The sequence below is a fragment of the Cherax quadricarinatus genome, chromosome 1 (assembly GCF_038502225.1).
Source record: "Cherax quadricarinatus isolate ZL_2023a chromosome 1, ASM3850222v1, whole genome shotgun sequence".
NCBI classification, from domain to species: Eukaryota; Metazoa; Arthropoda; class Malacostraca; order Decapoda; family Parastacidae; genus Cherax; species Cherax quadricarinatus.
In genome coordinates, this window is record NC_091292.1 from 82,924,632 (window position 1) to 82,942,860 (window position 18,229).

At 44.4% G+C, this 18,229-nt stretch overlaps 1 protein-coding gene across 1 annotated transcript in view; it reads left to right on the top strand.

Annotated features, from left to right (window-relative positions):
* LOC128688640 (mucin-2-like) overlaps nucleotides 1–18,229 on the top strand; it is a 96,810-nt gene that overhangs the window by 63,841 nt on the left and 14,740 nt on the right. The window contains exon 2 of the mRNA XM_070083195.1: nucleotides 15,682–15,999. Coding sequence (XP_069939296.1) covers nucleotides 15,682–15,999 — 318 coding nt within the window. The remainder of the gene's footprint in view (nucleotides 1–15,681; nucleotides 16,000–18,229) is intronic.

Here is an 18,229-nt window from a genome sequence, read left to right on the forward strand (position 1 = left end):
CAGTCATGAAGCAATTTCTGGATGACTGAAGTTTGAAGTAGGACAGTGAATAAGATGATGGAGTGTGTAGTCAGGGTGCAGGAAGGCGAAGAAGTTTGTACTCAGGGACAATAGAAAAAAATGGGAAGACTAGAGTGAGCCCATGGTTTACCCACAGGTGTAGAGAGGCCAAAACCAATTGTGCTATAGTATGGAAAAAGTATAGAAAGCAAAGAACTCAGGAAAACAAGGAGATAACCCAGAGCAGAAACAAGTTTACATGGATAATAAAGGAAGCTCAACGGCAATTTAAGTGACAACAGTGAAAGCCAAACCCTATCCAAAGTTGATATATAGTCACATCAGGAGAAAGACAACAGTAAGGGATCAGCGAGCGATGGATAAAATACACAGCCGGAGAGGAGGTGAAGAAGCTGCTGTGTGAGCTAGATACCTCGAAGGCAGTGGGACCAGAAAATACATCTTTGTAGGTCCCGAGAGAGGGAGCAGAAGCAGTGGGTGTGCAGCTAGAGATAATCTTCAAGAAGTCTATTAGCTCAGGGCAACTGCCAGAGGTGAGGAAGTTAGTAAATGTAGTCCCAGGTTTTAAGGAGACAGACAGGTAGCGTTAAATTACAGACCAGTGTCACTGACATGTATTAGTATGTACAGTTATGGAGAAGATTATCAGGAGAGTGAAGTGATGGAGGCGGGATCCATAAATAGCTTTAAGAAGAAGCACAATAAGGCTATTGAAGCCAGGAGAGAATGGACTTAGTAACGACCAGCGAAGAAGCGAGGTAAGGAGCTGTGACTCGACCCATGCAACCACACACACACACACATATACACACACACACACACACACACACACACACACACACACACACACACACACACACACACACACACACACATACACACACACACACACATACACACACAAATACATACACACACATACACACACATACACACACACATACACACACACACACACACACATACACACACACACACATACACATACACATACAGGTGAGTACATACACACACACATACACACACACATACACACACACATCACACACACACATCACACACACACACACACACACACACACACAACACACACACACACACACACACACACACAATCACACACACAATCACACACACACACACACATACACACACACATACACACACACACACACACACACATACACACACACACACACACACACACAAAGCGTTGTATGTTCAACCTTGAGTACATTTACACTAATAACGTTAAAGTAACTCCAGCAAGACACTGAGGCGTCTGTACCCTGTGATGACCTGACCTCCAGTGTGACATGACCTCCAGTATGAACTGACCAATGTGACATGACCTCCAGTATGAACTGACCAATGTGACATGATCTCTAGTGTGACATGACCTCCAATATGACCTGACCTCCAGTGTGACATGACCTCTAATGTGACCTGACCTCAAGTGTAACCTGACCAGTGTGACCTGATCTTCTGTATGGCCTGACCTTCAGTGTGACCTGACCTCCAGTATAACCTGACATCCAGTGTTACCTGACCTCCAGTATAACCTGACATCCAGTGTTACCTGACCTCCAGTATAACCTGACATCCAGTGTGACCTGACCTCCAGCATGACCTGACCTCTATCGTGACATGACCTCCAGTATAATTTGACCTCCAGTGTGACCTGACCTTCAATATGACCTGACTTCCAGTGTGACCTGACTTCCAGTGTGACCTGACTTCCAGTATGACCTGACCTCCAGCGTGACCTGACCTCCAGTACAACCTGACCTCCAGTATGATCTGACCTAGAGTGTGACCTGACCTGCAGTATGATCTGACCTTCAGTGTGACCTGACCTTCAGTGTGACCTGACCTCCAGTGTGACCTGACCTCCAGTGTGACCCGACCATATATTTACCCAAGATAAGTCGTAATGAACGACTGTCTGTGAGTAAATACAAGAATTGACGGAGAGTCGAACCGTGGTCATTGCGCACAGCAGAACCAGTACTAACCACAGCCACACAACTTACAATATACCTGGAGAGGGTTTCGGAGGTCAACACCCCCGCGGTCCGATCTGTGACTAGTCCTCGCTGTGGATCAGGGCCTGGTCAATCAGGCTGTTACTGCTGGCCGCACGTAAGCCGACGTACGAACCATAACCCGGCTGGTCAGGTACTGACTTTAGATGACAAGGGTCTATTAGCAATCTTCCTTACGTATGCTGGGAAGTAGTTGAACAGTCTTGGGCCCCAGACACTTATTGTGTTGTCTATTAGCGTACTAGTGGCGCCGCTGCACCGTAGTCGTGGAGATTCTGAAGCAGAAACAAGGAGCCTGGCGCTTATATACTAACGTCAGGTGGAAATGGGACGTGTAGCAGACGAGGGCATAGTCACTGATAGGCGGGATTCCCCAGTGGAAGTCGGTCCTACCCAGAGATGGGTTCGTTGTAGAAGTAGCAGTCGTGAAGGTTATGTACATGTCCTCAGAATCAAGATTCCATGATGTTGCAGTGTCTGACAAGTTGTACAAGAATGGTATACAATACCGACAAGATGAAATTAAGACACATGGAATCTTGATTATGAGGACATATGCACATAACCTTCACGACTACTACTACTACAAGTAACCCATCTCTTTGGGTAGGACCTACTTCCACTGGGGAATCCCGCCTATCAGTGAATATGACCTCGTCTGCTACACGTCCCATTTCCACCTGACGTTAGTATATAAGCGCCAGGCTCCTTGCTTCTGCTTCAGAATCTCCACGACTACGGTGCTCTTCGCACCTACTCCAAGATTGAGGGACTGATTACCTCATCTTCTGTATATAGTTCTACTGTCCTGGAATTTGTATTGATAAAGCCACTGGATGGCGAAACGTCTACAATAAACCCAGATATTGCACGTGTCTTAATTTCATCTTGTCGGAATTGTATACCATTCTTTACTGTACTCGACTGAAGAAGCCTACTGTGTAGGCCAAACCTTTCGGAATGAAGATACCTAACTGCTGTACATGTGTCTTACTTACCAACCTCTCGGTATTGTATACCATTTCAATGTTCAGGAGTATTTGTCTTAATAATTTCTATTAGACAGGAGATGGTGTAGATTCCTAACGGGAGCGTGGTGTGGGAACTTGTTCCCTGGTGAGGTCCCCAACTAACAAGGAGCCTTGTGGTCTGTGTGTGGGGGGGATGGGGTGTTACGTCGTGGTGTGGGAACTTGTTCCCTGGTGAGGTCCCCAACTAACAAGGAGCCTTGTGGTCTGTGTGGGGGGGATGGGGTGTTACGTCGTGGTGTGGGAACTTGTTCCCTGGTGAGGTCCCCAACTAACAAGGAGCCTTGTGGTCTGTGTGTGGGGGGATGGGGTGTTACGTCGTGGTGTGGGAACTTGTTCCCTGGTGAGGTCCCCAACTAACAAGGAGCCTTGTGGTCTGTGTGTGGGGGGGATTGGGGTGTTACGTCGTGGTGTGGGAACTTGTTCCCTGGTGAGGTCCCCAACTAACGCGGAGCCTTGGGGTGTGTGGGGGGGGGATGGGGTGTTACGTCGTGGTGTGGGAACTTGTTCCCTGGTGAGGTCCCCAACTAACAAGGAGCCTTGTGGTCTGTGTGGGGGGGGATGGGGTGTTACGTCGTGGTGTGGGAACTTGTTCCCTGGTGAGGTCCCCAACTAACAAGGAGCCTTGTGGTCTGTGTGGGGGGGATGGGGTGTTACGTCGTGGTGTGGGAACTTGTTCCCTGGTGAGGTCCCCAACTAACAAGGAGCCTTGTGGTCTGCGTGAGGGGGATGGGGTGTTACGTCGTGGTGTGGGAACTTGTTCACTGGTGAGGTCCCCAACTAACAAGGAGCCTTGTGGTCTGTGTGGGGGGGATGGGGTGTTACGTCGTGGTGTGGGAACTTGTTCCCTGGTGAGGTCCCCAACTAACAAGGAGCCTTGTGGTCTGTGTGGGGGGGATGGGGTGTTACGTCGTGGTGTGGGAACTTGTTCCCTGGTGAGGTCCCCAACTAACAAGGAGCCTTGTAGTCTGTGTGGGGGGGATGGGGTGTTACGTCGTGGTGTGGAAACTTGTTCCCTGGTGAGGTCCCCAACTAACAAGGAGCCTTGTGGTCTGTGTGGGGGGGGATGGGGTGTTACGTCGTGGTGTGGGAACTTGTTCCCTGGTGAGGTCCCCAACTAACAAGGAGCCTTGTGGTCTGTGTGGGGGGGATGGGGTGTTACGTCGTGGTGTGGGAACTTGTTCCCTGGTGAGGTCCCCAACTAACCCGGAGCCTTGTGGTCTGTGTGTGGGGGGATGGGGTGTTACGTCGTGGTGTGGGAACTTGTTCCCTGGTGAGGTCCCCAACTAACAAGGAGCCTTGTGGTCTGTGTGGGGGGGATGGGGTGTTACGTCGTGGTGTGGGAACTTGTTCCCTGGTGAGGTCCCCAACTAACAAGGAGCCTTGTGGTCTGTGTGGGGGGGATGGGGTGTTACGTCGTGGTGTGGGAACTTGTTCCCTGGTGAGGTCCCCAACTAACAAGGAGCCTTGTGGTCTGTGGGGGGGATGGGGTGTTACGTCGTGGTGTGGGAACTTGTTCCCTGGTGAGGTCCCCAACTAACAAGGAGCCTTGTGGTCTGTGTGTGGGGGGATGGGGTGTTACGTCGTGGTGTGGGAACTTGTTCCCTGGTGAGGTCCCCAACTAACAAGGAGCCTTGTGGTCTGTGTGTGGGGGGATGGGGTGTTACGTCGTGGTGTGGGAACTTGTTCCCTGGTGAGGTCCCCAACTAACAAGGAGCCTTGTGGTCTGTGTGGGGGGGATGGGGTGTTACGTCGTGGTGTGGGAACTTGTTCCCTGGTGAGGTCCCCAACTAACAAGGAGCCTTGTGGTCTGTGGGGGGGATGGGGTGTTACGTCGTGGTGTGGGAACTTGTTCCCTGGTGAGGTCCCCAACTAACAAGGAGCCTTGTGGTCTGTGTGTGGGGGGATGGGGTGTTACGTCGTGGTGTGGGAACTTGTTCCCTGGTGAGGTCCCCAACTAACAAGGAGCCTTGTGGTCTGTGTGGGGGGGATGGGGTGTTACGTCGTGGTGTGGGAACTTGTTCCCTGGTGAGGTCCCCAACTAACAAGGAGCCTTGTGGTCTGTGTGGGGGGGGATGGGGTGTTACGTCATTTTTGAAGCGTAAGACCAGAAATCTTTAGTTACATCCGGCGGCCGGTGGTTTGTGCAGAATGACTTGAGTTTTGCATGAACAATCCTTGAGAAAATAGGAAGGGAAGTGAAGATGAGTAAATGTCTATAAAATGTATACACATTTTTCAAGAATTCAGGGCTGAAAATGCGCAGAGCATTCAGGAAGAAACCTATGACCACCAATAGACCAGGAGAATTACCAGTAGACCCCTGGCTGTCTTCAAGAGGGAGCTGAACAGGCACCTAAAGTCAGTACCTGACCAGGCGGGCTGTGGTTCGTACGTTGGTTTGCGTGCGCCCGGCAGTAACAGCCTGGTTGATCAGGCCCTGATCCACCGCGAGGCCTGGTCATAGACAGGGCCTCGGAGGTGTTCACCCCCGGACCGCCCTTCCAGGTATACTCCGCGTCTGGTGCAGGAGTCATGGTGCGGAATGAATTGTGTGAGATCTATATTGGTAGCCTTCCAGTTACGGACTGACCAATTACCTCTCCACTTCCTCCACTGTCTCCAGTATAAAAGTCATCTCTGTATTAGACTGAAGAAGCCTGATTTTCCAGCAATAAAGATACCCAAGTATTGCTCATATATTATTCATCAGATAATCGGTATCGTCTACCATTAAAATAATGATTATGGTCGCGGTCATGGACACTAACTTTGGTATAACTGTGTCTAGCATTAAGAATAATATTAAGAGAGAAGTAAATAATGAAAATGATTGCTATAGGAATGCAGTTAGAAGCCTGAGTAGATCTATAACCCACTATGATAACATGAACATAGATAAGTATGTTTATGGAGCAACTTGCAATGTGAACAGACTGACTGATGTTGTAGTGGCCAGACTTAGGCTCGGTTACAAGTACTTCTGGCAGTTTGGGAGACACACAGATGATGATCAGACTAAATGTAAATTATGTGATCAAACATATGGTCACTGTCTTGAACACTATGTGCTTAATTGTCCACTTATTGAGGAATACAGAGACAGACAGTATAATAACCTATGTGACATGTCAAGATATCTTATTAATGAAAATAAGATACCAGACATACTAAGCAAATTTCCTAAATTTGCTTGTAACAGATAAGTGAACTATAGATATGTAGATATAATCATATATGTATGTACACCTGTTAACCCTTTTTGGGCCTAGTTCCTAGGCCTTTTGTGTATCCATATGCTCTTGCGCTACCATCCACAGGATGTATATGGGGTGCACAATAAACTAGCCACTTCGGTGGCAAAATCTAAAAAAATCTAAAATCATGGACACTATGTACGTTATTCTCTAGTTAGAGGAATATGGAGACAGTATAATAACTATGTGATATTCCAAAGTGTCTTACTAGTGAAAATAACATATTAAACATTTTAAGAAAATATCCTAAATTTGCCCGTAATAGATAAAATATATATTGCTAATATATACCCAGATGTAACCTTATTAATGTTTTTGAGGCCTAGTTTCTAGGCCTTTGTGCATCCTTACACTCTTGTGGTACCGTCCACCTGAACATGGGGTGCACAGTAAACTAGCTGCTACCGTCCTTGAACATGGGGTGCACAGTAAACTAGCTGCTACCGTCCTTGAACATGGGGTGCACAGTAAACTAGTTGCTACCGTCCTTGATGAACATGGGGTGCACAGTAAACTAGCTGCTACCGTCCTTGAACATGGGGTGCACAGTAAACTAACTGCTACCGTCCTTGATGAACATGGGGTGCACAGCAAACTAACTGCTACCGTCCTTGATGAACATGAGGTGCACAATAAACTAGCTGCTACCGTCCTTGATGAACATGGGGTGCACAGTCAACTAGCTGCTACCGTCCTTGATGAACATGAGGTGCACAATAAACTAGCTGCTACAGTCCTTGATGAACATGGGGTGCACAATAAACTAGCTGCTACCTTCCACATGATGATCATGGGGTGCACAATAAGCTAGTTGATACTGTTCACAGGATGGTTATGGACTGTACATTTAACAAACTGCTACCGTATCCAGGGTGAATATCGGGCGCACATTAATTAAACTACCTGCTTCTGCGACAAAATCCCCCCTCCCCCCCCCCCCAAAAAAAAAAAAATCTAAAACATCATACAGTATTTTCGTGTTGTTTTAACAGTGGTGTGAGCTGACCCACTGACAGTCTGCTAAGCTTAAATTTACTACACCACACTACCTAACCTTCGCAACTGTAGTTACACGCAGTAAGGGTTAATATTGCTCCTTATTTTCTGTATCACTTGCGCCTCGCTTCTTCGATTTTGATTTGAATAATGAGGAAAGTAGCGACATGAACGACATGAACGGGTCAGGTAGGAGAGCGTCACCCGATAATGGCTACGTAGCTAGTCTTGTCCTACTTACCTAGAGCGTACTCTGTGTGCACCACTGGTGGAGGACTTGTACTCCACTGTGTCTGCTGGGACTCAGCTGTAGCTCCTGGTATGTGAATGAGACGTGCGATATTTGGCATTTATGGAGAAGACGCTTCGTCCACCAGGAACTTGATCAGTTGATAAGTTTGTGGTGAGCGGAAACGTCTTCTCGATAAAATACCTTGAATCGCACATTGTTTCGTTCACATACTTGTTGGTAAATTTATTTTACCATTGGTATACATATAGCTCCTGGGCCCAGCCTCTCAAGTTTCTTCTAACTAGGGTATACGATGTCTAACCTCTTGATTTCTGTCATATTTATCTGCCCTCTAGAAAGGTTCCTTGATGTCAGCGAGGGGCTCTTGACGCAAGGAATTAGACTTCTCATCCTTGAATTGAACGTGAGTGTCTTGCAGTCCTCCAGGCGCTGTATGAGCCCTACGGGACTAGCGCTTCCCCTTAATATAATAATCATTCGTATCTAGTAGTGACTGCATGTATGCGTGCGCGCATGACCACTTACCTTCCACGTTTCCTATTTCTGATTTCTTGTGCCCCTTCCAGAGAGGCGCTATGATGCAAGCGCGGGGCTCTGGATCCAGAGAATAAGAGTTGCCCTCACTTTCCTCGAATCAAACTTTATTATCACCCAACTCAAGGTGCTGAATTTTCCCTTTGGATTTAATACTTCCCCATGAAAATATAATAATCTAGTTTCTCCTATGTCATTCAGCCTTCGTTTTGTTACTCTTGAGTAATGAAGAAAAGAGAGTGTGGAACAAACTTATACTGGAACAACAGCTGGTTGTTGTATATAGTGCGTCTCTCCTTCAATATTGTTGGCAGCATGTCACTGTGTTGCAACTCTTCAGTAACTTGTATGATGTGGTTATATCTCTCATATATTTTCTCTTTGCCAGTGTCACAAGATTTCTTTAGTCTTAACTTACAGTTCATATGTCTCGGCTCTACAATCAGTCTGATGTCACATTCCTCTATTTTTCTGGGCTTCTTTGTGTACTTAACTCGGGGAAGTCTGACTGAGAGAGTAGGGTGTCTGTTTCTCGATTATCTTACTAAGGGTCAAGCCTTACACACACACACACACACACACACACACACACACACACACACACACACACACACACACACACACATATATATATATATATATATATATATATATATATATATATATATATATATATATATATATATATATATATATATATATATATATATATAGTGGAACCTCTGGTCACGACCCGATTTGGTCGTGACCCGAACCTAATTTTACCGTTGGATTGCATGTAAATACAATTACTCTGTTCTAAACCCCTACTAACTGTATGTAAATATTGTTTTTTAAAGATTTTTAAGCACAAAAATAGTTAATTATACCATAGAATGCACAGTGTAAACTAAATAAACTAAACTAAATGCAAAAACCTTGAATAACACTGAGAAAACCTTGAATAAGAGAGAAAACTAATATTGCACGAGTCCGTTCTAGACCTCTACGAACCGTTCGCTGTAAGTATTTTTTTTAAGAGTTTTAGGAGACGTCTAATGGTTGAGAAGTGAACTCCATTATTTATCGTCCGAATTTTTTTTTTTCATTTTTTGGTGTACGTTAAGAAGCATCTTTCCATCATACATTGCCCAAGTTTCAGTAAGATAGACCAACAAACAACTGAGGAAAAAAATATTTACCAAGTATTGGGCCCCTACTTAAACAAGATGGGTCCTACACAGATGACAGCAAGGAAATGAGTGAGCTACTCAAGTCCCAATATGACTCAGTTTTTAGCAAGCCGCTAACCAGACTGAGAGTCGAAGATCAAAATGAATTTTTTATGAGAGAGCCACAAAATTTGATTAACACAAGCCTATCCGATGTTATCCTGACGCCAAATGACTTCGAACAGGCGATAAATGACATGCCCATGCACTCTGCCCCAGGGCCAGACTCATGGAACTCTGTGTTCATCAAGAACTGCAAGAAGCCCCTATCACGAGCCTTTTCCATCCTATGGAGAGGGAGCATGGACACGGGGGTCGTCCCTCAGTTACTAAAAACAACAGACATAGCCCCACTCCACAAAGGGGGCAGTAAAGCAACAGCAAAGAACTACAGACCAATAGCACTAACATCCCATATCATAAAAATCTTTGAAAGGGTCCTAAGAAGCAAGATCACCACCCATCTAGAAACCCATCAGTTACACAACCCAGGGCAACATGGGTTTAGAACAGGTCGCTCCTGTCTGTCTCAACTACTGGATCACTACGACAAGGTCCTAAATGCACTAGAAGACAAAAAGAATTCAGATGTAATATATACAGACTTTGCAAAAGCCTTCGACAAGTGTGACCATGGCGTAATAGCGCACAAAATGCGCGCTAAAGGAATAACAGGAAAAGTCGGTCGATGGATCTATAATTTCCTCACTAACAGAACACAGAGAGTAGTCGTCAACAGAGTAAAGTCCGAGGCAGCTACGGTGAAAAGCTCTGTTCCACAAGGCACAGTACTAGCTCCCATCTTGTTCCTCATCCTCATATCCGACATAGACAAGGATGTCAGCCACAGCACCGTGTCTTCCTTTGCAGATGACACCCGAATCTGCATGACAGTGTCTTCCATTGCAGACACTGCAAGGCTCCAGGCGGACATCAACCAAATCTTTCAGTGGGCTGCAGAAAACAATATGAAGTTCAACGATGAGAAATTTCAATTACTCAGATATGGTAAACATGAGGAAATTAAATCTTCATCAGAGTACAAAACAAATTCTGGCCACAAAATAGAGCGAAACACCAACGTCAAAGACCTGGGAGTGATTATGTCGGAGGATCTCACCTTCAAGGACCATAACATTGTATCAATCGCATCTGCTAGAAAAATGACAGGATGGATAATGAGAACCTTCAAAACTAGGGAGGCCAAGCCCATGATGACACTCTTCAGGTCACTTGTTCTGTCTAGGCTGGAATATTGCTGCACTCTAACAGCACCTTTCAAGGCAGGTGAAATTGCCGACCTAGAAAATGTACAGAGAACTTTCACGGCGCGCATAACGGAGATAAAACACCTCAATTACTGGGAGAGCTTGAGGTTTCTAAACCTGTATTCCCTGGAACGCAGGAGGGAGAGATACATGATTATATACACCTGGAAAATCCTAGAGGGACTAGTACCGAACTTGCACACGAAAATCACTCACTACGAATGCAAAAGACTTGGCAGACGATGCACCATCCCCCCAATGAAAAGCAGGGGTGTCACTAGCACGTTAAGAGACCATACAATAAGTGTCAGGGGCCCGAGACTGTTCAACTGCCTCCCAGCACACATAAGGGGGATTACCAACAGACCCCTGGCAGTCTTCAAGCTGGCACTGGACAAGCACCTAAAGTCATTTCCTGATCAGCCGGGCTGTGGCTCGTACGTTGGTTTGCGTGCAGCCAGCAGCAACAGCCTGGTTGATCAGGCGCTGATCCACCAGGAGGCCTGGTCACAGACCGGGCCGCGGGGGCGTTGACCCCCGAAACTCTCTCCAGGTAAACTCCAGGTATGGCAAGCCCTAGCCGGGTACTGGCACTGCGAGGAGAAGCTGTTTGTGTACGACCTGCAGACAAAACATTACTAATCCTAATTTATCACGGTCGTAATTACTGTAATTTATGAATAACTTACTTCCGAGATAATCGACGAAAACGAGCATCCACCAAAAAAAAAAAAAAAAAATATCGAGAAAATAAGTCACTCTGACTTTTGGGTTATCCTAGGTTCTGTACACATATGCTGCTATGTATAATAATCTGTGTAACTGTATTTGTGTATACCTGAATAAACTTACCTAGTTTTATGGTGCATTACCATTAGTTTATTGTACAGTTAGCACTGTACTACCCAAGAGGGGATAAGGGGATGGTACTTTATTCCTTATCCTTGAGTTCACAGAGAATGAACGAGACCGACTACAAGGCGAAAGTCTTTGTTAGGTGTACACAAACAACAGGAAGTGGGGAAAACTGGCGCATGCAAAAAAAAAAAAAAAGGCGCAGAATGTGAAAATTGGCGCAGCTGTGTTTGTTCGGCACCCGATTATATATTCGAGACCAGATGCAAAAATTTGGCGAATTTTTTGGTAGTGAACCAATTTCTTCGTGTTCTCAAGCGTTCGTGAGCAGAGGTTCCACTGTGTGTATATATCTATATATCTAATATATATATATATATATATATATATATATATATATATATATATATATATATATATATATATATATATATATATATATATATATATATATATATATATATATATGCAATAAGATCACAGTAAACAGGTGATTTCAGAATATGCAAAACAACCACTCTGAAAGAATAGAGAAATTCCAAGCGCTTTCGTGACCGACCCTAGTCGGGTCAGTCACGTCACCTAAGGGAGGAGCACGGTATCTGACCTAGTAGCACAAGCTAGTCAGGTCCAACTCACACCCACCCACACCCATTCATGTATTTATCCAACCTATTTTTAAAACTACACAACGTCTTAGCTTCTATAACTGTACTCGGAAGTTTGCTCCACTCATCCACAACTCTATTTTCAAACCAATGCTTTCCTAAATCCTTCCTGAATCTGAATTTTTCCAATTTAAAACCATTGCTGCGAGTCCTGCCTGTGTTAGATATTTTTAGTACGCTATTTACATCCCCTTTATTAATTCCTGTTTTCCATTGATACACCTCAATCATATCTACCCTAATTCTACGACTTTCGAGAGAGTGCAGATTCAGGGCCCTCAGTCTATCCTTATAGGGAAGATTTCTGATACATGGGATCAACTTTGTCATCCTCCTTTGTAAGTTTTCCAGTGCATTTATATCCATTCTGTAATACGGTGACTAAAACTGCGCAGCATTATCTAAATGAGGCCTAACTGAAGATATAGAGTTGAAGAACAACCTGAGGACTTCTATTATTTATATTTCTTGCTATGAAGCCAAGGATTCTGTTAGCTGTATTGCGAACACTTATGCACTGTTGTCTTGGTTTCAGATTACTGCTAACCAGAACTCCTAAATCCTTTTCGCAATCCGTAATATTAAGATCTACATTATTTAGTTTATATGTGGCATGGTTATTTTCCTATCCAACATTCAGATTATGATACTCCAATATAGACACTGTATTGTGCCAAAACAAAAGCATTCACATTGCTAAACTCACAAATTAATCTAAGTCTGCCCGAAATGCCTAGCCATGCTAGGTGTCCTAGTGGCCCGCTCTGTAATTAGTATTTTATAACATGTAAACCACACAATATCCAAATCCTGTAAACCCCACATTGTAACCCTTATAGAGAATAAACTTGATTTGATTTGATTTAAACTGCATCTGCCACTTCTCCGACCATTGCATCAGTCTATTCAAATCATCCTGGAGTGCTCTAATGTCCTCATTAGAATAAATTGGATGGCCTATTTTGGTGTCATCAGCAAATTGCTTATGTCGCTATTTATTCCCTCATCTATGTCGTTTATATAAATTGTGAACAACACCCGGCCCAGCACTGACCCCTATGGAACACCGCTTGTGACGTGCCCCCATTCTGATTTCTCCCGATTAATGCAAATTCTCTACTGCCTATTTGTCAACCATACGTCAACCCAGGAAAAAAATTCTCCTCCTATTCCGCGTGCCTTAAGTTTTCTCAACAGCCTCTGATATGGAACTCTATTGAAAGCCTTACTGAAGTCCATATACACAATATCATATTGGATACCATGATCTACCTCCTCAAATACCTTAGTGAATAAAATTAGTAAATTCGTGAGACAGGAACGCCCCATTGTAAAACCGTGCTGAGATTCATTAATCAATTTATGCCTTTCAAGATGTCTACGAATTGCTTCGGCAATTATTGATTCCACAAATTTACCAACTATGGAAGTAAGGCTTATTGGTCTATAGTTCGAAGCTAGAGACCTGTTACCTGTCTTGTAAATAGGTATTACATTTGACATATATATGGTCATATTGGTGTATAGTCTAGAGCCTCCTCTGTCTCGTTTTTTCAGTGTATGCACAACATTGAGCATCCTGTGGTTCACTGGTAGTGTGGAAATTATTTAATTTCCGAAGCTATAGTGCCCAATAAGTGTTTAATGTGTTGACTTGGGTCAAAATGTATTTGTATTTTGAATGGAACCAACTGGGTTCCCGCTGCGCCTGCGCAGATGTGCGGGGGTATAGGTCGAACAGGGGCACGAGGAGGCGGGAGTGTTTTGAATGTAGTGAGGAGGCTGTGAAATTGGCATTCACGGCGGCCTAAGGATTAATATGGGCCTCACTTCATAATAGGAAGTGTCGTAACTGTTCCTGGTGAAGAGTGAGGGAACGTGATTTACGGGACCACCGTAAAAAGGTGGTAAAATTAGTGAATAATGGTTTGACCGGGTGTGACTAGTGCGCGGCCATGGTGTGTGTCCAGGGGAAATACCCGTGTGTTAATCCTCACTCATCGGCCTCAGATCTTAATGGAGTGACCTCTAATGTGTATAATAATTATGAGACGTTAAATCGTCTTGTGAATGGTAATGTAATCAGAGATAATAACATTGAGTTAAGAGAATGCGGGATGTGAAATAGATCGCCCTGCTCCTAGTGAACGCGTGATTCTCGTACCGAGGATAGTGAAGCTTTATGGAATCACGACTTCTAAACCGGGACAAACCGACGGATACCTCGTCCTGCTGGAATAAGAACCGTGTCGGTGTAGCAGGACATCGAAATGAGATGGTGAATGGAGGGAATAAGGAGTATCAATCACCCACAGTTAAGTAACCCTTCTAGTTATAGCAGACTGATACTGGCCAGTTAGGTATGTTGTAATTGGATAGGTTATGGGTGATCCAGCTACATCAAGTGACCACCAGAGAATATCTGGTAAATGGTGAGATTATGTACAAGTGTTTTCCTTGATGGATATATCCATGTGTAACCTACCCCACCCCCCTTCATTCAGTTAAACTAATATAATCTATACAGTCCACAATTAATTAGTAGCATCGTACTTGTGGGTGCTATCCAATCCATACTGGTCTCGGATAGATATGGATAAGATTGTGAGGTCGAAGGAACCACTTGCCGTGACCAGGGGTGGTTAAGTTTTCTCACATGTCTACACGGGGTGACTACGGTAAACAATATGGTTGTCTCCCAATGAGATTACTTGTATGTATATAATGTTGAGGTACATACAGGTAATCACCCCTAGAAAATTTTCCATAGGTAGATTACTTTTTATAATATAATATCTATTTCTACAAGTACATATACAAGGTATACAGCCCTAACTGACATCATTGACATATTACTATATAGAAAGCCTCATGTCATGCAGAGTATTTCGGACAAATTAGGTTAATTTTGGCCTAGGATGCAACCCACACCAGTCGACTGACACCCAGGTATTCATTTTACTGATGGGTGAACATGGATGCAATCAGTCCATCAAGATTGATGGACTGATTACATCGACTCAAAGCTGAGGGACTGATTACTTCAAACTCCTCCTGTTCTTCACCATTCTCCTTTGTTTGGGCTGATGAAGCCACTGTGTGGCGAGGCATTTTCTCAATAAAGATACTCAAGTCTTGCACATGTGTCTAATTTATCCAGTGTAAGGAAACACGCCTGAAATGCCCTGGCGTGATGGTGGCTTTCTTTGTATTTAACAAATCAAAATTGTAATTACACATTGTAACCTTTGCAAAGAAATAAAAATCTTTATCTTTATCTTTAATGTTTCTATCTTTGCCGGGAATCGAACCTGGACACTCACCATGTGAAGCAAGAGCTTTGCCTACCAGGCCACATTTCATATCTTGTTAGAAATTAGTGTATTGTTTATAAATTTGACTCCACAAAAAAATGACTTTCTGACATCCCTGTGATTCATTTCCATTTCTTACTTCTGTGTGTTTATGCTTATACATTTATACATCACAAGAATATTGTACACCTTAGTATATCACAAATTATGACTGGCCTTTCATGTTTTCAGATGAGAGAGAAGACTATTGTGTTGAAGATGACAACAGTGGTGGTGATAGTGATAGCGGCTGTGCTGGTGGACCGTCCTGCTGATGCCGCCACTACTGATGCTGACACCATTAACAGAGACCTCGCCAGCAGGCCGCGTCAAGGTCGGCTGGACCTAGAGAACCTCCCCAGACACCCACTTTACCACTCCATTCATTACAACAACCGTCGGGTTCTTACCCTTGGAGGTGCTGATGAGCTTCCCAACTACGTCGACGACACCAAAGATGCTCCTGACCAAGATAAGGTTCCTGACGATCCCTACGGAGACACTGTGGCAGTGAGTCCCAAGTCCAACATTATTTTATATAATAATACTAATATAATATCTCTATTTCTACAAGTACATGTACAAGGTATACAGGCCTAGCTGATATCAGTGACATACTACTATACAGAAAGCCGCTTGTTATGCAGAGCATTTCGGGAAAATTAGGTCAGTTTTGTCCCAGGATGCGACCCACACCAGTCGACTTACACTGATGGGTGAGCAGGGACAGCTGGTGTCTTATGGAAACACGTCCCTAATATTTTCAGCCGTATCGGAGATTCGAGCTCCGGACTTCAGTGTGTGAGCCGAGTGCGCTAGCGATCGAGCTACGGGACACCATGTCACTAGCTTGGTTTAAAGCCTAACTACTGCATGCGAGTCATTAAGATTACTACCTGGAGGTGCTGTCCTGGGAGACAGTAATGGTGAAGCTGGAGGTGCTGTCCTGGGACACAGTAATGGTGAAGCTGGAGGTGCTGTCCTGGGAGACAGTAATGGTGAAGCTGGAGGTGCTGTCCTGGGAGGCAGTAATGGTGAAGCTGGAGGTACTGTCCTGGGAGACAGTAATGGTGAAGCTGGAGATTTTGTCCAGGTAGTCGGGAATTATACGCAGGAAGGAATACATATAAATGACCTCATAGGGGACAGGAGCCGTAGTGGGGAAACAAGTGTAGTCAAAGATAAGATAAAACCAATATTGCAAACTAGAAATACCACAGGAAATAGCAAACAAGAGGACTCCACTAGCAATAGTGAGGATATATTACCAAAAACTGGTGGGAGCTCCATTGTTGGTGCTAGGGAGGATATGAATAAGACAGGGAAACATGCACCAACAGGGAATACAGTCACAGAAACCCAAGGCAAACGGAAACCAAGCCTGTGCACATACTATGCACTTGGTATCTGCAGACATGGGAAATCTGGAAAAACAGACGGGACGTGCAACTATGACCACCCTAGAAAATGCCATGCCCATATGACAACAGGAAAATGCAAACTCCCTTCCTGTAAGCTTTTTCACCCTGAAATGTGTCCCTCTTCAGTACAGGAAAGACTGTGCTATAACTTAAATTGCCAGGCACACCATCCAAAGGGGACAAAAAGATACAAAACATCCAGGCCATGGGAAAACCTGGGTAGCCACAGCCACTCAAGAGGGAGAGGTTTTTTAGTGCCAGGAAGGAAAAAAAACTGGCAGGAAATGGCAGAAATCGTACACGAAATCCAGTCATTCCTGGAGTGGAGCCACAGTCGATGGCCTCCACTCCAAACCAACAGATACAGATACTAATGCCGGAAAAAAAATCCCCCCCCCCAGTACCAACAATACCACCAGTCCGATGACATTCTTCTTTGCAAATATACAGGGTCTAAAGCCAGCAACAAACAACAAAATACCTTTCATCCGTGGACTGCTTGCAGAGGCAAAGGCAATGTTCGCGGCTTTCACTGAGACCCACATAAAGGATCACTTGGACAACGAAATATGGATCCCAGGTTACAACCTATACAGATGTGACAGAGTGAACAGGCAAAAGGGGAGGGGATTGGCCTGTACATTGTAGAGTCACTTGTTTGCACAGAACTGCTAAATGCCTCAAATGATGTAGTGGAAGTTTTAGCAGTAAAGGTCGAGAACCAAAACCTAGTCATTGTGGTAGTCTACAAGCCTCCGGATGCAACATCTCAGCAATTCCAGGAACAGCTGTTAAAAATTGACCACTGTCTGGAAAATCTTCCAGCTCCTGCACCCAACATCTTGCTCCTGGAGGATTTCAACTTAAGGCACCTAAAATGGAGGAATATAGCAAATAATATTGTTGCAGTAATAACACCAGGAGGCAGCTCTGATGAAAACTCACACTCACACGAGCTTTTAAATCTCTGCACAAAATTCAATTTAAACCAGCAAATAATAGAGCCTACTAGACTGGAGAATACACTAGACCTCATCTTCACTAACAATGATGATCTGATAAGAAATGTCACCATATCAAAAACAATATACTCAGATCACAACATAATTGAGGTTCAGACATGTATGCGTGCCTAGAACAGATTATCTTGGTGGCACTCGATGTATGCACAAGGCTTATTCCTCTAAGAAAAAGGAGGAGTAGATGTAAAATAGAAAGAGACAGGCGCTCCCTTTACAGGCGACGGAAAAGAATAACAGAGCGGCTAAAAGAGGTCAATATATCTGAAATGCGTAGGGAGACACTGGTCAGAGAAATAG